Genomic DNA, 19,992 nt, shown 5'->3' with positions numbered 1-19,992 from the left:
TGGCAGACAGTGTGGAGGCTTTAACTAAGGCTGGAAAAGGAGCGCAGTGCTGAGTAACCGCCGCAGCGTTTGGATTGATTTCAGATGACTGTGCCTACACAGTGGATTCCGGAGCATCAACAATGCAGACATGGGAGAGAAGGATAGCATGTAGCACTTCCCACACCACCCTCCAAACCACCCCCTCGCCATCTAACTACAGTGGTTGCCGTGGAAACATACAAAGAGATTGCTAAGCATGCGGCACAAGTTCTGTCACCGTGGCAACAGCTGGCTCTCATTCAGGCTGGCTTTCGATTGGGAGGGAGGGGGGGGGGGGGGGTAATTCTACCACTATTCTCTTTGTTTTTTAGTTTTTTATGTTTTTTCTTTCTTTGTGTTTTTTTCACCCCATCTTCTCCCCCTTGCGGACAGCATTGCACACTTGACCGAGGGAATAAGTGCGGCCAGTGTTGTGTGAAAGAATGTCTGGGTGACACAGAACCTGTTAGCCACAGAAGAGACCCATCATGTTGAGTTTGTGTTGGTCTATCAGTCTTGCCTCTTGATCTTAATTAGCCTCGGAGCTCAAACAGCTCGCAGAGCTGAGTCGAGTTCTCACAGGCAGTCAACCTGGGGGTGAGATAACATAGAGTGCTGTTTAACTTCTGCTGCTATTATCACTACGCCACTGAAGGGCTTTGTTATCCTGTGGGGAAACCGGCTGGTTGCGCTGTCTACATAAAAAACACTACATTTTGAGCCCTTACAGGCTCTACATAATCAGAAATTCAACTGGCATAACTGCATCTATAAACCAGCCCAGATGCACTTTCAATAATGACTTAATTCAGATGGACTAAGATTCTTTACATGAAACAGTACTGCTGCGTCATTTTTATAGCAGTGGTAGGTAGTTCTTACAAAACCTTATTCACAGTGGTATGCAAGAAACCTAGCACAACTTTACAAATGGTATGAATCTTTAGCTTAGAAAATATGTTTACGATCCTGTGTGGGTTTCATTTTAACCTTGAGGCCTTTGTCTACCACCTTATCGTTCTTATCAGTAACCTCAATGTACTGTTCCTCTCTTGCCAACATTTGTTAAGGAAAGAAATTCCATCTGTCTGGTAAAAGGAAACATATTTGTCCTTTGATGTGGATGTATGGTGCTCTTCTATGCTGCGAATGACAACAAAAGATGAATGAGTTCAATTTAAATTTATTTATTTGTGCTATAGCTAACATGCACTGTTGCAGATCAAGGTGACAGATGACATATCTCTCATCTCAGAAATTCTTCCATGCTGGCAGAAAGCTTTTGAGACAAATCTCAAGCAAGCGAACAAACGAACAAGCAAGCAAAAGCACAAAAGTGAAACACTCCCTTTGATTAAAGTCCCTCCTAGATGGCACCACAAACAAAGTTTGAAAGACACTTTAACAAATCCGAATGGCTTCCCACACAGTAATTACTGATTGTAACCAAGTCTTTTCTGACATTTTTAGTTGCTCTTGTGAATATAGCCATTCACAGAGAATCTGTAACCACAAAGTCTGGTCTGCGCACATCTGGGAATCTGGCCAATGCAGTTTAAATGCTCTTTCTTAGAGACACAGTGGCAAACGCAGAACTACTTATGGTGTTATGGGGACAGATTGACACATGCTGTGAATGGACTGCTCCACTCAGTGGCCGGGGCTTCAGACGGGCTCGAACGGACAGCAGATGGCCCCGTCGCTAGGCTCCTCTCCCAGTCCGCTCCGTCAGGATGTGAGCTACCGTAGTCTGGATGGGTTCGTCGTCACCCCTGGCCTCTCTCTCTCTCTCTCGACAGGGAACGGTTAGTATTCACGGATTCTTGGACTTTGTGAATCCCAAATGAATCAGATGATTGCAGTTTGTCTCCCAATGCACTTGTACAGTGTGCCCCCCCCCCACACACACACACAACCGCACATACACACTCCTTCAGTCTCATTCTCTTATTTTCTCTGTCTCTGTGTATTTCTGCCATCGAGTCAGACTAAATCTCAGTGTACTCAGAACTGGCCCAGTGGTCCTGATTTACACTAGTCTATCCTTTCAATATGATACCCCTTGAACTGAAGATCATTTTTGCCCCTCATGTTTTGAATGAGCGTGCAGGGAACTGCTCTGCAGCACTGTGTGAGTTTCTTTGTGACTCGTGAAGAGGTTTGAGATGAAGCGTGCGGTGCTTGTAATGATCAGTGATGCACAGTAGGGTGGGGGGCGGGGGGGCATCAACGTGTGTGGTGCATCGGACATTGTTTTTGTGCGGTTAATGAGGTTCTTTGAAGGAGGGCAAATTGGGAGACATAGCTTTAATTACGCCCAGAGAAACCTCTCCTCCATTGCATTTGTGATTCATCGCAATGGCCCTCTCATCGCTGGCATATAATTTGAGGCAGAAACAAAAATCTCTCCCTCTCTCTTGTGCTCACAGAGGTGCTGGCTGTGGTATTAGGGTTCTTATGATATGCCAGCTCCTCTTCAGTTACAAAAAAAACATCAATACGAAACAGATGGTTTGATCATGATTGGCGCTTTTGAAAAGGTTTCATTCCAAGGACATACCTACTCAACATGACAATAGCAGAGAGAGGTATGAAAAGACTGACAGAAGAGATGAATAACCCACGGAGGGACACAGTGTTTTACAGAAGATGTGCATTGCTTTTATTGCCACGTAAGAAAATGGATTATAGAACAATGACCATATATATAGATTTTAAAATCTTCAATAAACAACAGCAACAACAGAAAAAAGTGAACAAAAACAGAACAAACAAAAAGATAACATAAAAGAAAGAGGTCAAAGGAGAGACAAAGTCATATCAAAACAATGGTATCATATTAATGGACAAAACATTGATTTCTCTTCGCTATCCATATTTAAATTAGTTCCCAAATATACAGCTATTCTATTACTGAATCTCACAAATCATAAGTGAGCCTACCGCAGGGCTAGCAACAGTGACTTCCCACTGTGTGTGTGTCAATTCATGTGCAAACATAGGAAATAGAGATTACAATTAATATTCTTATCACTTGCTCTGATGCAGTGTTAAGTCATATATATGTATATAAATACCACATATTATGTATATATAAATACCACATACGGCATGAAAAGTCCAACATCAACTTTTGTTATAGTAGTCAAATATGCATGGTTCTCCTGTGGTGTATGGCTAACATTCAGAGAGTATACGCTGATAGAACAGTGTGAGGGTATGGTGTGAAGGAACTGCATTGATTACACGTCTGTAACGATATTTGTTTTGGCCTTTGAGAGAAATGAATCAACAAATCAATAACAATACATAATTGAATTTGCCAAGAAAAAAGTGTGTACTTGGCTGTCATTTTGACATATTATGCTGCTAATGGACTGTATAAAAACTCTCCAAACTTGTCTACAACATAATGTCCTGTCTTGTCTAATCATCTCTCACAGTTGTGCAGGTGGCTAGCCTTGAGATTACCTTGGGTTTTTATGGATTGACTCGTATGAGTAGCCTACTTGCCGTCCATGATAAAGAATAAGGGATGACATATTCAAAAGTATATTTTGGTCAGTGGCATGTTTACCTCAGTGTTATATCTTTACATTCTGGACCAAAAAAAAATACGTCAGGCCATGTTGGTGACAAATGCGAGATACAAATAAGAAAATTACTTGTATAACTACGACTTTATTGTGGAGGGGGAAAAATAGCAAATATGAATATATGCTGTAGGTAAGCCCTTATTTCACACAGATTTATTTGTCCAGTTTAGCATAATTTTTAGCCTTCACAATGTCATGCACCGGAAATAAAGTCCTTCGACCTATTTTGATTGCTACCAATACAGTTTTTTTTTTTTTTTTTAATAGTGGACAAATACCTGTCCAGTCAAGGACATAACAGCACTTAATTATCCTTAAGATGTATAACTGTACATGTCACTAGATGTCAGCCATTAAGAACTGCCAAGCATTTGACCTACTGGGTGGAATCATGTCTGTGGACTGAGGGTTCTGACTGAAAGACTGAGCTGTACTGTACTGTACTGTTTGTTTCGTGTTTCGTGTTTTTACTACTAGGTATTGTGTTCCTTCAGACATGAACTCTTTAAATCCATCGCATTTTGAAAATGCATGTTGGGATGGAAACAAAAATCACAGAAGTCATCTCTATATGCATCACAGTCAAGCAGGACTTTAAAAGCCAATGGTTTTTTTTACATGACATTTACCTGACAGAAAAGAGATGGTGAATAAAGACTCACTACATTCAACTTCAGAAGGAACAAAAGTTGCCATGAGGTATAACTGTATTTTTTTTAAGTCTTACACCCTTAAAAAAATGTCACTGCTGTGGGATTTGGAATGTGCTGTACGGTGGCCCTAAAGGGTGGAGACTGTGTGTTTTTCTTTTTCTTTTCTTGCCTTTTTTGCTGTGAGCCAAATGATGAATTTTCCTTGGGCTTCGCCCTACTCAGAGGATCAGAATAAGAGAGCTTGATTTCGCCCCCAGTGGAGCTCTTTAACCATCAGCAGACCGTTTGTCCTGCTTCTGTGTGCTACTTGTTGGGGTAAATTGTGTCTGAATGGCTAACGGGTATCTCGTCTGATTACTCAGGTGGTCAGATGAAGCTAAAAGACCAAATGCTGAGATAATTTATAACACAATAACATAATCGAAACGATGGATTTTAAACACAAATGTATTTTACAGCCTTTCAGTATATAAAAGAATTGTCAGCTTGTTTCTTTCATCTCTATATGCATTTGTATTCATACCACCCAGCACAATAGTGTTAATGAGCTTTCCATGGCACTATAAATAGATCACAATGGACAGAATGAGTCCACAAGAACAAGGTGCTAAACTGTTGCCATTTTGGACTTTTTTTCTGTAAATACTCTTTGATTTTGATTTTTTTTTGTTTTAATTATTTTAGTTTTGTGTTATAGATTTTCTTCATTGTACCTTGAAGGTGCATACCTATCCAAACAGAATGACAAAGAATTTGAGTGTTTTAGGCCAGAGAGGTCTGATCCAGGAAAATACGTCACTCTTAACATATGTTTAGTCGGTAATACTTAGTTAGGCCGAGGTTGAGCTGAGCAGCCCAAGTTGCAAATTAACACTCCCTTTAACAGAGAGCATCAGAGAAGGAGTGGGAGGGAAGGAGAACGAGTTTGATTCGGCTAATTAGGACGCCTGCACCTCCACTCTCCATTTGCCTCCCTCTAGCTGAGAAGAAACTTTGATTTCTGGCGGCGCTCTAAGGCCTCTCCAGAAATGTGCCCACTAGAGTGCCAACCCATGCCTGGCACCTGGTTTGAGGTGAATGGGCGCCAGCTGGGGTACCACCGTAGCCAACTTCCATTTCCAAGCCCGGGTCTTAATCAATCAGCCACTCCTTAGCCTTTTTTTCAGCCAGAACTTCTGCACAATGGGAAATAATAGAGCCTCCATTTGCAGTGTTTTTTGAGCAATAATCTGCCTCAGATCCAAATTGGAAGGCTTAATTTGATTGGCACGAAGTTGTTCTAAACAAAACAATTAAACTAAACCCAGGATTAATTACTTTAATCAAAGAATTGTGTGATTATTACAGAAATGTAACACTAACCCTTAATTATGTTTGGGAGGGTAAAATCAAGATCTCTTTGGCAATTTCGATCCAGGTGTACTCCATTTATGCATTTCATTTCAGAGTGGAGCTTCTCAGCTACATGCTGCAGCAATCTAAAAAAACACATGCCACAGTAAACAAGTATGACAAGTATACACTTATTCTGCGGCAGAATGTAGTAAGAGCCAAATTTGACAAAATGGCAAATGGCAGTTACAGCGTTACATTGCACCTTCTCCGTGTTTTTGAAGGCTGCCTGTTTGGAATGCACCACAGACCAAGGAATGTGGTCGCTCACAGCATTGTCATGAAGGCGGGGATGTCTTGGGAACACACAACGAATCTCATCCCAGACGCGTGTAATTCCAATTCCAGACAGGTCGAGCATTCCACATTTGCACTTTGCTGGACGGCGATGATTAAACTCAATTACGCAGTCAGTGGATTGAGCCTGTCGGCGAGGATCATGGACACCGTGACCTGTGTGTGTTTTTATCAGTTATCACAGTGAGACTTCCATTTAGCATGTGGGATAGTATTGAATGCTTTTCAAAACATCAATACACATATGCACACAAAGAGACAGAAGTTAAACACTGAAATGCGACTAAACTTGTAGAATGTACACTTATCGACAGACACTCTCATCTCAGCTGCCTTCATTACAGTGGGAGGCAGCATCTTCAGTTTCTCTCTTTAATTTGAATGATTGACAGGCTGAACAGTTAAAAAGAGTTTAAAAAAATATCAAAACGAAACACACCACTACAACACACCTCGTAGCATGATATAATACTGTGTTGTATGCATTCATGGACCTGCTTAATGTCATTCTAAAACTATCTGGGCAGGGGAACCCACAAACTTTTCTGGGAAAAAAAGAGAAGATAATTTTCTGGCTTCATACTTTCGCCTCTGTGTCTCCGGAATAGCAGGTTCCTCTTTGCCTAAATTAGGTTTTCGCAGCTCGGTTCGAAATGCTAAATCGAGACCAAATGAAAAATGACCTCCTGCACTGACATTAATCAGCTTTCTGTTGGGTGGGTCTAACAAAATGAATCAAAAAGAGGTCCGTCAGGGCAAGCATGGGTTTGGGGGGGGGGGGTGCATGGAGAGAGAGGGGCGGGAGACAGGAAGAGAAAAAACAATGGCAAGGCAAGCAACCACAGTTTAGCTATAGATAACCAGTGTCACTGAGCTTCTGCAGTCTTGGTCTGTGATCGTCTGTTGGACAGCAACATGGTAGCTACGAGAGAGGGACAGCCCAAACGTCCAGAGAGTGGAGCCGTGTGGGTCTGAGCGGTTGTATGCAGACCTGATGCGGTCACTGGTACATCCTGGGGCCCAGAAACCGGACTCAGCCATCCACCCTCTGTCCTGGGCTCCCACCAGCATTTCAGTGTGTCTAGAGGCAGTGAACATTGTTGTCCATGCAAAGATTTCAGAGGACGTCGCCTCCGTTTAAAGGATTACACACACAGAGCATAATATGAATACGTAGCCCCATCAAACTGCCGAGAGAGGGTTGCTATAGGTTACATCGACTTCCATGGTCTTTCCTTACAGTTGGGCATGATGTCACAGTCCTTTTTGCCATTTTTGCCACTTGCTCTGAAATGGTCCTATGGATTTCTATGTATTGCTTGTGTAAATTCTCTCCATACAGTCAATGGCAATCCCACTGAATCCGCTAATAATTCCTTTTTTGTGTTAATAATGAACTGACACTGTGGACTTGGATTCTAGTCAAGGTTATCTCACAGACAGTTAACTCTTTATTTTCCAAAACCTTGACACCGTTGACTGACAACCATGAAAAAAACATGTTCACCTCCCACAGTCACCCCTCCCATCTACTGGAAGGTGCTGTGCACATCTATACCCTGGGCAGAGACAGGTGGCCCCTGGGAAATGCTTCTGTACTTCTCTGCGAAGAAACCACAAAGGTGCCCTCTTTCATACGGTCACTTCCGTCTTGCTGTTGGTGACAAAGTAGGGCTGGGTCGGCAAGTAGTGGTGGCTCCGGGCCGTGTGCAGCTCGTTCACCTGGTCCACTGGGCCTGACTTGCGGGGGCCGTAAGTCTTACGCCGACCCACCGTCTCTGTGCCGTCCCAGCCCTTCAGCATGCCAGGAGCAGCGATGGTGTGGGAGCTGTAGGTCAGCGTGTGCATCCCCGATGCCCCGCCGGACCTCTGTGCCGACCTCATTCCTGTTCCCATTCCTGACCCCATACCTCCTCCCATCCCTGAACCCATTCCTGGCCCCAGAGTTCCTCCCATCGCTGCTCCAATTCCTGCTCCTGCTGCCATTGCTGCTCCCATACCAGTCCCCATTCCTGGTCCTAATGTTCCACTCATTCCTGGACCCATTCCTGGACCCATTCCTGAACCCATTCCTGACCTCATTCCGTGTCCTAAAGTTCCTCCCATTCCAGACCCCATTCCTGGTCCTAACGTTCCTCCCATCCCATGACCCATTCCTGACCCCATCCCATGACCCATTCCTGACCCCATTCCTGACCCCATGCCTGGTCCTAACGTTCCTCCCATCCCAGAACCCATTCCTGACCCCATTCCTGGCCCTAGCGTTCCTCCCATAACGGAACCCATTCCTGACCCCATTCCTGACCCCATGCCTGACCCCATGCCTGACCCCATTCCTGGTCCTAATGTTCCCCCCATTCCTGGGCCCATCCCTGATCCCATTCCTGGTCCTCCAGCTCCCATACCTACTCCCATTCCCATTCCAGGCCCTTGCCCATGTCCTGGTCCTGTGCCATGTCCATGCACTTTGCTGCTCTTGGGCTTCTGTCCGTTCTGCTTGGTGCAGGGTATCTCAGTGATGTACTTGGCCGTGGGCTCGTGGTGCTCCATTCTAATGGGGTGAAGAGGCAGGCTTCCCTTCGTTGCCATTTCGGACAAATGCCGCCGTTTGTTGTAGTAGTCACCGTTGGCTTTCTCCGCTGGCAGAGTGAGAGAAGAAATGAAAGGACATAATGAGAAGCAACAAGAAATAGTCTAACATGCAATGACAGATCAGAGCTGTGAAATAGCAAAAAATAGGCAAAACTCACTATTTAAAAAGATCATGAAATGTCACTGTCCATCTCATTACGGGACTGACAGTGTTTATCAGAATGCGCTGTGAATTTCCCTCCCTCCTGTTGCAGTCCGCTCTAGGAGGCTTCAGCTGTATAGTCAATGGCTACTCATCTTTCATGCTCAATGATCTGGCAGTTTACATTCCACACTGCTTTAACCTGACTATTCCCTCTGACACAGCAGTGTGACCTACTGCCCCACTGTTCCCGGTGACATTTGTTTACAAAAATGTCTTTCCCTGACCTTTACTCTGTCAACCTGCCAGGTTGCAGTGGCGTATGGGTCTGCTCACCCCCGTGAGAAACAATGGGACACCCAACTCTTATCTACATCTCCGAGAGCCACTGCCATTTTAGAGTTTTAATATCTCGGCGGACGGTGGCACATACATAACTCTGCCTGACAAACTGCTGCTTTCGCCTCGAGTCGCGTAAATGAGAGACATGCACAGTGTTACATGCGCTGCCCCTGCTTCCCTCTCTCTCTTTCTCTCTCTCTCTCAATCTGTGTTATCGGGGCCGTTCATCTCCTCGTTTAACTGTTCATTCATCTCCCCGCTGAGAGGGGGGCCCAGGCTGTCGCCTTGGCGGCTAGCCTGGGGAATGTATCGTTTTACCAGGTGATTCATGTTCACGGCAGAGTCATCACTCCTCCGCCCGCAGCTCCCGAGCGTCCTGGCGTGACTTTGATGAGGCCGTGTTTGATGGTCTGTTGCTTTTTTGCCCTGTCCTTGAAGATAAACTTTACACGCTCGCAAACTTTGCGCCTCCAACACAGCGCTAAATCTTATTTATCACAAGCTCGGGTGGAGAGGGGAGGAGACGAAGGTGAGTCAGGTCGGGGGGATATGGAGAGGGTGGGTGGGTGGGGGGGGGGGGGGGGTTGGGTGGCGCTGACTGAGAGGTGATGTTATGCAGACATGTTTTCCGTCAGGAAAGGATTCACTTGGCCGACAGGTGAATCAATCCCCGGCTTAATGGTGCGTTGGCACGCGCCGCTACCACACCAGAGCGCTCGCTTTTTCCAACAGACAGAATTCAAATATGATTGATAAGTCTGTGGCCTAAGGTAGAAGAAGATGAGTTCTACAGCTGTCATTACACGCACATGCAGTTCAAGTCTTTGAGTGATTATGCAGAAAGTCTGAACTTAATAGCTTTGGTGGTATTTCTGTTTCAGGTAATTGAAAATGGCAAGTCAGCACTGTCTGAGAAAATGGACAACACCCTGCTGTAAGAAGGGGCGCCCTCCTCTAGTGTTGCCACCATGTCCACGTGGACTTCCTTGGGTAATAAGCCTTTTAGACCGAGGTAGCGATGAAGGGCTAGAATAAATAAATGATCTGACACAGAAACACCACAAATGTTATCAACTTTCAATCTTTCTGCATAATCACTCAAAGAGTTGAACTGCTCGTTCATGTAATGACGACAGTAGAACTTCTACCTTAGACCACAAACTTTTCAATCCCCCCCCCCCCCCGTATAAATCAACGGCACGGTTGCACCAGTGAGCAAATTACTTCACACTGGGTCAAAGGTCAGAGTGAGCCGTGTCCACAACTAATCAACTCAATCTGAGGCACTTGTTGGCTCTTTTTTTCTCCCCCGTATTCAGGTCGATGACTTCAGCAATAATTGGCCTGGGTTTTGGCTTCTATTTAAAGAGTGGTATCCAAATATCTTGAAGGGGGGTTGACGTTTCTGCTGCACCCCTTTATTAGTGAGTTCCACTTCTTCGTGGCTGAGGAAAATCCAATAGTGTGACCTTAGAGATGCATTTGGGGACAGGGGAGATAAGTATCGACTGGCAGAAGTGTGGCTTATCTGCACCCCAGCTGCAGATCCTATACCTTTGGGGATCTTTGGGGAAAAGGCAATTACATAAAAAGGAGATGAAATAAAAACCTAAAGCAGAGGACTGGAGTGGTTTTCCTCCTAGTGATCTTTTGTAGTGACTCACACACAATGAGAGGAAATTACAGTCCTGTTTGTCCACTTCTCAAGATGTAAGTTGTGTGTGTGTGTGTCTGTATGTGTGTGGTGGGAGTGATGTGTGTGTGCACATGTTGTGTGTTTGTGCTGAAAGGGAACCAGATTTCGTGTGTGATGTGCTTCTGTGTGTATGGGGGCGCGTCCAGTTTGCTTACGTATATGGAGGATGGGGGTGAGTTTTATGCCAACATTAAAGAAAAAACTGGTCACACTTCACTTAAAGCCTCTATCCATAATGCATAACATGTGCTTTTAAATACATTCATTATGAATTATGGCCTTGGCAATGACAATTTACAACTATTCATGAACTGTAAATAATTCATTACTCATTCGTACAATAAACACACACTTTCTATTCAGTTTTGCCCATACTTTAATTTCTTATTAATATTTTTGTTCCTTAATAAATAATAAATCACAAAACCCGTACATCTGTGTAATTCATTCCTGGAGTGTAGCAGTAATGATCCAGTGTGGAATTTTGATAAAAAAAAAAAAAAAACACAAAATGAGTGACGATCGTTCCCTGAGTTTCCTCGTCAGTCCCTTGAGAGAGCCTCAGAAAGTTTTGTCTAAAATCTTCAGAGGATAATAAAAATGATGAGGTGTTGTTTTGAAAACACCCGCAGGTGCTCCTGCAGATTCCTCCTCTCCTGCATGAAGTTGTCAAGAGGCATGCATATTTAATGAGAAGGCGCCTGGTGCGTTCGCTATTCAAATCCAGTGAAGGCCACGGCCAAACAGCGGTACAGTGCATACTGCAGATTACAGGTTTTCTAAAAAGCAAGATATGGTTCCTGTGAAGTTTAATGAAATGCAAGGTCTCCGACTCTGCCTCCACACTTGTGGGGTACTTTTTTTAAAAACACAATATTTTCCTTTCTAATGACAGCTTGATTGCCTACTGCATCCAAACTAAACCGCATCAAACTAAATAGATAAAAAGATACATAAATAAGAGCCTCTGTAAGTGGCAACTCGCTGAAACCATCTCAGACAGACAGATCTGCAATCTCCAAGTCCATATGCTATCAGCCTCACAAAATGGGCACTGCGAAAGTTGTGAGGGGGCCAGACTGGTACATGCATAATGCAGAGCGGCTCTTTTTAAAAACGCATTGTCTGTCTGTCAGAATCGGCATATTAACCGACAGGCTCTGTGGAGCTGGTTTAAGCAGTAAAGAAACACATTTCTAAGAGCCGGATGGAATAGAAGAGAGAGAGAAAAAAAATCACATCTGACGGGGGGGTGGCAGATGAATAGGCTTCTCTCAGCAAAGAGAATCTCGCTCTGCATGCGCTAACTGAGGCCACTGGCTCAACGCCTGCCTGTGCCCAAACTCCAGCCTAAAGAGAATAATGAGTGATTATGGCAGGAGATTGCAGAGAATTGCATGGGATTGTGTTAAGTCATTCAGTCTCCTCTGACACTATGACAGTGGCTACAGTTTCTTGGCAGAAGACAAACAGATTGATGTAAAAAAAAAAAAAAATGGGCACAAATAGCTCAATCTATATGCGTATGTGAAACACCATAAGACCATGAGCAGAAATGCTATTAAGAAAGACTATGCATATAGAAAGAGCATGTGTGTGTGTGTGGATGTCTCTGTGTGTGTGGATGTCTCTGTGTGTGTATGTAGCTACTGTATGTGTGTGTGCATGTATGTATGTGTACAGACATATGCATATGTGTGTGCGTGTGTTTGTGTGTGTGCATGTGCGTGTGCGTTTGCGTTTGCGTGTGTGTGTGCATGTGTGTGTGTGTGTGTGTGTGTGTGTGTGTGTGCGTGTGCGTGCGTGCGTGCGTGCGTGCGTGCGTGCGTGCGTGTGTGCGTGTGCTAGTGTTAAAAAGTGTGCCACAAACTATGGGAGTGCAACTGGGGTGTGACTATCAAACTTGGTATACAGAACACTGAAGCGCAAAATAACCATTTCCAATTGTCCTGGTTCACGGTGTGCCAATCCTACCTCAAAAATAGACAAATCTGGACCACCGAAGGTGGCCGTCTAAATGCAGAGCACGTCCCACCATGAGCGGACCGCTATTGGACGTTCACTGGGCCGTGGTTGTTTACTGTTGAGTTGCCCACACACACACACACACACACACACACACTAACACAAATACACACACAGACACACACAGACACACACGCACACATACACACACACACACAGACACACGTGTGGCTACAGAGCGGGTGAGGAGATGCGTGGTCCTTACCGACAGCTTTGAGGGAGGCGTATTTGTTGAGCTCCTTGCCAGGCTGCTGCTGCTCATACATGGGTGCTATGTGGCTCAGAACAGGGTAAGGGTGCTGCTGGTTCATATTGTTGTTGATCTGCCCGCCTTCTGAAAGAGAGGCAAACACAGGAGAGAAACAGTTAGTACACTGATATTCACACGCCTTTTTTTAAGGGCCGATCTAATTTTGTTTGTGTGTGTTTGTTTGTTTGTTTGTTTGTGTTTTTTATGTGTGTGTAGTATTTGAGAAGAATGCTATGCAGATAGATCCTGTCATACATTTCCACTTTCCAATAGCCAGACAGCACTCTTTTCCCCATGAGACAGATTTTCTTTATTAAAAAAAAATACAATGAAATAGTGTTGTCATGGGCGCCCGCGTCTCCTCCACAAAACTACTTGATCATTTTCAAAGTTGAAATTAACTTTGAGTGATTTGAAAGGGCTTCGTGTCTCAGTGGCAAGATTTGCTGGAAAACTTCCCTCTGACACACACTACGCGGGCCTGCAGACGCGATGCCTTTGTTGCGCGGAGACAGGCTTGTCTCATTTATTCACAGCTGGGGTAAATGTCACCCAGAAAAAGCCTTCCATTCCCTCCTGTTTCGTCTAGGCAGAGGGACAGGTGCAACACACTGTGTGTACTTGTGTGTGTGTGTATGTATGTGTGTGTGTGTGTGTGTGTGTGTGTGTGTTTCTGTGTGTGTGTAAGTGTTCATTATATGTGTGGGCATGTGTGTCTGCCTGCGTGCAAGCAGGCACATGCCTGTCTGTATATATGTGTTTATGACCATGCGCAAGTGTGTGTCTGTGTGTGTGTGTGTGTGTGTGTGTGTGAGAGAGAGTCTGTGTCTGTGTGTGTGTGTGTGTGTGTGTGTGTGTGTGTGTGTGTGAGTGAGTGAGTGAGAGAGAGAGAGAGAGAGAGAGAGAGATAGATAGATAGATAGATAGATAGATAGAGAGAGAGATAGATAGATAGAAAGACAGTGTGTGAATCTGTGTGAATGAGAATGTGCTACATCACTTTAGTGTGCAAGAGAGACTGTAGGAATGTTCATGGATGAGAGTGCATGTGTGCCCCTCTGTGTGCCCGCCTGTGTGTGTGTGTGTAAGCTGCCCCATCGATTCCTCCTGTGCCCCCTCGCCCTCGTCTCATGATGATGGCTTGTCATCACAGAGTGACGATGAAAGCCCCCTAACCTGTGTGTCGTGGCGGTCGGCGTGCCACCGCTGTTGAAACTAATTAATTGCTCCACACTGATGCAAGGTGGTCGCTGACACGCATTCGACTACAGAGAGAGACTGGAATCAGCGCGCCACACACACACACACATTTTCTCCTGTCAGATGCCCAGACATTTGCTTGGCTGCGGTGCATTCAAAGATGTATAAACTAGGTTGCGCAATTTCAAAGAACACCTGAGACTTCGAAAGCGGATTATGTGACCAGTCATTTAATTTTAGGTTTAGCTCAGTATCTTCCAAATGTCACTACACAAGGACTGAGCAGCAGGCTTCCTTTGAAACAAGGCAAAGTCAGACAGAGACTATTCAGTGACATGGTAGTCTATAGTTACAGGCACTACCAGTATACCTTATCCTCAGAGGCCACTGGCCTTTAAATAGATTGAAGGTGATTGAATCATACTCAGACATTTATCATGCAGTCATGTGGCTGATGTGTGCAAGGGGAAATGATAAAAAATGGGGTCAAATATGAACTAAATCTTTCAAAAGTGGCACAGCTGAATACAGAATGGAATGCAACAGGAGAAACTTGTCTTCGGTTACTGCCAAAAAGCCGTCTCGTCCTTGGATGGAACCCTTTGTCATGTTAGCGTGCATGCTGTTCATTTTACACGCCACAGACTTTCTTCATCCTACTCCCTTGAAAAATTGACAAAAATGTTTCATGCTAGTAGGTGTGAGCTCATGGCTTGCCTCTATTCATCGGGGTATTTTCGTGTTTGTTTTTGTTTGTGCAAGTCGCTGACTCATCGCCGGTGGGAAAAACCTCCTCCCATGTATTCAGTTGGAAATTGTCTTAAGATGCTCTCACCATCTTGCGCCTATCGCTTTTATCGCCGCCGCCGTGCTCCTGCTTTGTGTTTGCTTCTCGGCAAGCGCGCCACAAAGCCTCTGAGCGGCGCGCGTTAGCGGTCTCCCACGTGAGCCCAAGCGAAACGAGCGCATTCAAAGATCGATGAGCTCCATTTCCAGCCCTCCTGCACGCACTGATGAAAGACAACACCACCTCAGCTCCTCAGTTCAAGAGACTGTTCAGTCTGATACTGGTTTGGAAGTGCTAGCCCTGTTTCCCTTGGTCTCAGGCACAGGCTCTAGATGTTCTCTTATGTTTTTTGCATGTTTTGTCTCCAGTATGTCAGTGAGTTTACTAATCCAGAAGAATAATTCAGTACAACAACAACAAAAACGGTGACGTAATTGTTTTTGTTTTGTTATAACACCATGCTGAAGCTTGTGCTGATTATGTAAATATAATAACACTGTAATAATTGTGTAACAACACCAGGCACACATGAAAATATTAGAGTTCATGAGAACAAAACAGTTTAAACAGAGAATTTCAGAAATGTAATTCTCAGTCTCGTCATGCTTCTCCACAACTCACAGTGAGAGTTTTGACCTTGACACCACTATGCCCACAGCTTGTGTGTGTGTTCATTTGTGGATGGCAAGATTCTTTGCAGAATGCTGAGGCGTGGGGTCAAGGTTCCTGGGCCCCCACGTCTGCCTCCCTGTGCCACCCTCCTGTGCTCAGCATCACAGACCACCAACCCCCCCACCACCTCCACCCACCCACGGGGTCACCTTTCACAGCTCACAGCGCCTTCAGCCTCCTCTAATGATTAGGCTGGGGAGAGAGCCCCAGCATCACGGGACGCCAGTGAGAAAGCTCTCAAACCGACTGAGGACACCGTGTATCGTGTACTTGGCGGGTGGTGGTGGTGGTGGTGGGGGGTGCTGTGGTGGTGATGTGTAGGGGCAAAAATAGCTGTGCATTCGCAGAAAGGACACCGATGCTAGCCACCCGACACAGAAGCTGGAGGAAGCGCCTCCATGCCGGCTTCGCACGTCTTTGACACTTGATGGATCGCTGAGAGCGCTGCCTGCAGGCATGGCTAACAACGGGAAGCTTTGTGGAAAAAAAAAACACAAAACATAAAAAAACTAAATCAAAACAAGTTGGTGGGAGGGGTGGGGTATGGCAGAGGAAGAGAAAAAAAAAGAATAAAACAAACAATGACAGACGAACATAAACACTGTGGACATTTGGCACGAGGTCATTAAGGAAAGGCTCGGCACGAGATATAGACATTCTAAAGAGGTTTTCTCCCCTCCTTCCTCTGGCCCTGTGAACGTGTGACAGCGCAGGATTGTGTTGCAAACACTGTTGTCCTCATTATCCACACCATATGCTCATCTGTTCATTGTTTCTCATTAGCCGCCGCCCGAGCCTCTTTCTTCTCAGAAGCAGCCAGTGAGAATGAGACTTTGCGGGGGGCCCCACCACAATACTCACATTTTAACCTCCCTTCACACACACACACTAACCCCGAAAGACAATATCAAAACACTCAGACATGAAGGTTGTTCTTAGCATCTCATTTTAGGATAATTGTATCTGTGGCACCAAGCTTCCTTCCAGACGAACGTTCTTTGTTCAAATTACAAAAAGAAACTCGTCTGCGGTGGCAGGATGTGTGAGAGGCGAAGGAAATCCACACCAATCTCAGCTGAACAGCTGCTTAATTCCTGGGTGAGTGAGTGGGACATTAATCTTTATCTCAAATCCCACGGCCAAACATCAGCTTGTTTGGCCATCAATGTGGAAGCAGCTCAGTGGAGCGCTGAAGGACAGTTGATAAAACCGCCTGTCAGTCTCCCGAGGAAGAGAAAGCCCATGAGATCAAGGCAATCAACTATCTGAGAGCAAATCAAAGTCTATTTTCTATTGGCTTGTTTATAGTCCTTCATTGGATAATTGGTTGATATTGGACAGCTATTGGCTGTTGGTTATATACTTTTCAGACTTTTCAGAAAATCCAGTCTAGAACATTGATCCAAAAGCTAACAAATAAGTTGCCACCTCCACTATTGTTTTATAAGTATTTTTAGTACTAGGCTAAAATTGAATTACCGCCTCTTGCCTTGTCTATTTCCCAGGTCCTTTTACCGGTGAGTGCCCTTGTTTCGCTGGACAAAAATGAGTGTTCTCCAACTCTGCTAAGAGTTATAGTGGAGCCAGGACAGCACCAGCTGGCTCCAGCCTCTGTGTCAGCGGCCCTCATTCTCCAGGCCTCTCTTCTTTAGGCTCTCTGTGGGAGTGTGCAGCAGGTGTGTGGGTGTAAGGAGGGGGGGGGGATGGGATGGGATGGGATGGGAGCGGAAGGATGGGCGTTCGGATGGTAAGCAGCCGCTGCTCATATCCACTCAGCGGGCTTCGCAACACTCCACTGACAACCTCATCATTCAGTGGTACGAATGAATACGTGCCTCAGTAAACACTGGAATGGACCAAAAAGCGGGGCCATCCATCACGCGGATGGGCCGAGTCGCCGGCGCGACTCCTACTCGCCCGTGTCTGTAGGTACAAGCAAAGTGACTGTGCGTGGTTTCATCCCGGGGCGCCGGCCCGGTGAGCCTCTGCGAGGAGATGAGTCAGGGAGTGATCTGTAGACGCTCATGGCCAGGGGAGAAGGGATTCGCTCCTTCAGTTTCCCCAAGTTTCTCAAGGAGCGGGAGCTGGAACACGACGTTTTATTAGACGAGTAACGCAAGTTCTTACGTAAGGCGCTCTAAGACATCCAGGGCTTCTTCTTCTGCGAAGCACAAACTCGAGCTCAAGGCCGAGGAGCAGTTAGGAGCTCCAAACGAGTTACAGCAGAAAACCTCATTTAAAATGTACATTTGATATTCCTTGTTAGGGAAGACACTCCATGATTTCAGTATCTAGTGCTTCACAAAAAAACATGACTTGCGATTCTGTTGCTATTCTGTTCTGTCTATTCTATAATTTGAACAAAACTTTACACAAATTTAATTGCCAAGGATTTAGGACTTTAATCAGTTTGACCAAAGGGAGAGGAAAATACTCAAAAGCAGATTGTTTATTTTCCTCTGTAATTGTCAGGAATGGATAGAGAAATACGGTGGATTACCAGACTACAATTACTCTAGAATGGGCTCATTGGGGCAGATTATTGCTCTTCCTGACAGCAGTCGAGCCACAGCTGACTAAGCCAGAGCAGGCCCCAGAATGACTCGGAATGACGGAGGCTGCACAGTTCAGTGGAGTCGCTGTTGGCCTTGTCACAAACAAAACAATTATGTGTCAACAACTTAATGCGTTCCGCACTATAGCGGTAAGTCACTCTGACGCGCCCAGCATCCATTTTGCAAAAGGGAAACAGGGGGGAATGTACTGATTGGGAAGCGGGAATGGGATAGAGGAGTGGGGCTCTCTTTTTCTCCACGCACGCTGATTTACAAAGCCGTCGCTTCCGTTATGGGCGTCATCAATCACACACACAGCGGCAGAATAACGACAGATGCGGACCGGCGAGGAGTCTTTATCCCTGTGTCCCTCCGTCGTGCTGAGACTGTACCAGGCAAGGCTCCGGCTCAGGCATCAAAAGACCGACAGACAGACAAAAACAAGATTGCGAGTCTCCTCTCGTTTTCAATAAACACATGAATAAATAAGTAAGTAGCAAGTAGATTATACGAAGAGGGGCTTATCAACACACATACATACTCGCACACAAATAGAAAAAACATATGCATCTGCTCATTCCATTTGCCTGTCAATCAAGCACAGCCCCATCCATCTGTCGGCGATCTGTTATCCGTTCTTGGTTTCGCTGACGATTTCCCCAGTGCCACAAAATTGCTGCGATTTTGTTTCGTTTTTTTCTTTCCTCGTTTCTCACCAAGCAATTTCTTGTCAGTCTTGCTTCCTATCGGGTCCAGTTTTGGGCGCTCGGCAGTGTGGCTCATCAGGTTAGATAAAGCAAGGTTAGCCTAAAGCACACAGACCGACAGGCGAGCCAACACAAAGCCATGAGATACCTCTCTGCGGCGCATTAAAAATGCACGAGTGTATTTGGGTAGCGGCGCATCCCAGAGGACGGGCGCTATGAGAAGGGCACCGGGGCGCTTCAGTGATTTCCACTTGAAATGGGTTGGGGGGGGGGGGGGGTTCAGCCTCAATGCAGTGGAGTCATGGCAGAGTTTATGAGCCCACTGATGTCCCTACACTTGACACAGGAAAGCTGTAGAAAACTAGGAGCTATAGATACTGTTTATTTTCAGTCGTCTGAATGCAAGACAAGGCAAGTTTATTTATATACCACAGTTCATACATGTCGGTATTTCAAAGTGCTATACAAATGAGACAACATAGAAAAATAACATTTTAAGACTAAAAACGAAGCTTAATGTTTGAAGAGGAGAGTTTTTTATTCGTATCACAAGAGTACCACAAGCATGACAGTGAACCACCAAGAACCACACTACTTCAAATTCTGAAACTTTTCTGACAAACGCCCCCACAGTCAACACTACGACATGACTCCTTTCACACAGTACCTGTGCTGTACCACCAGAGAAGAGTGCAGAAGAGAGAGAGAGAGAGAGAGAGAGAGAGAGAGAGACAGAGAGAGAGAGAAAGAAAGAGAGTTCTGTTGCAATAGATCTCGAAGATTTCTATGGAATCCCTGCCAATCTAATACTAAAGGACATTCATTTGTCTGGGTAGAATGACACATCTGCACCCCTTTAGATGAGCCCTCTGGCTCCTTGGTCAATAAAAGTCAATCATCTAATCAATAGCACCTGAGAGGCTACTTTAGGTGATATGTGCTGCTGTGCTGCTCATCAAATATGTTAAGTGTCAAAAAGCAAAGACTGCAAGGAATTCAGAACATTTCTCAACGGGAGTCTGCCTTCCTGCAGGGAAAGGTTGCAAAACACTTCGAAAGGCTTTC

At 45.2% G+C, this 19,992-nt stretch overlaps 1 protein-coding gene across 2 annotated transcripts in view; it reads right to left on the bottom strand.

Moving 5' to 3' along the window:
* Positions 1-6,734: 6,734 nt before the first annotated feature.
* Positions 6,735-19,992, bottom strand: part of shisa9a (shisa family member 9a) — a 33,343-nt gene continuing 20,085 nt past the window's right edge. Inside the window, exons 3-4 of one of the 2 annotated variants that reach the window (XM_031560989.2) lie at positions 12,962-13,087; positions 6,735-8,598 (exon numbers count right to left, since the gene is read on the bottom strand). In XM_031560989.2, coding sequence (XP_031416849.1) covers positions 7,592-8,598; positions 12,962-13,087 — 1,133 coding nt within the window. In that variant the 3' untranslated portion in view covers positions 6,735-7,591. Of the gene's footprint in view, positions 8,599-12,961; positions 13,091-19,992 lie in introns of both variants that reach the window. The other variant, XM_031560987.2, reaches the window with a different exon arrangement.

Source organism: Clupea harengus, chromosome 23 (assembly GCF_900700415.2).
Source record: "Clupea harengus chromosome 23, Ch_v2.0.2, whole genome shotgun sequence".
In the NCBI taxonomy this organism is placed as follows: domain Eukaryota; kingdom Metazoa; phylum Chordata; class Actinopteri; order Clupeiformes; family Clupeidae; genus Clupea; species Clupea harengus.
Note: the sequence above shows the minus strand (reverse complement) of the source record. Positions and strands in the feature narration are given on the sequence as shown.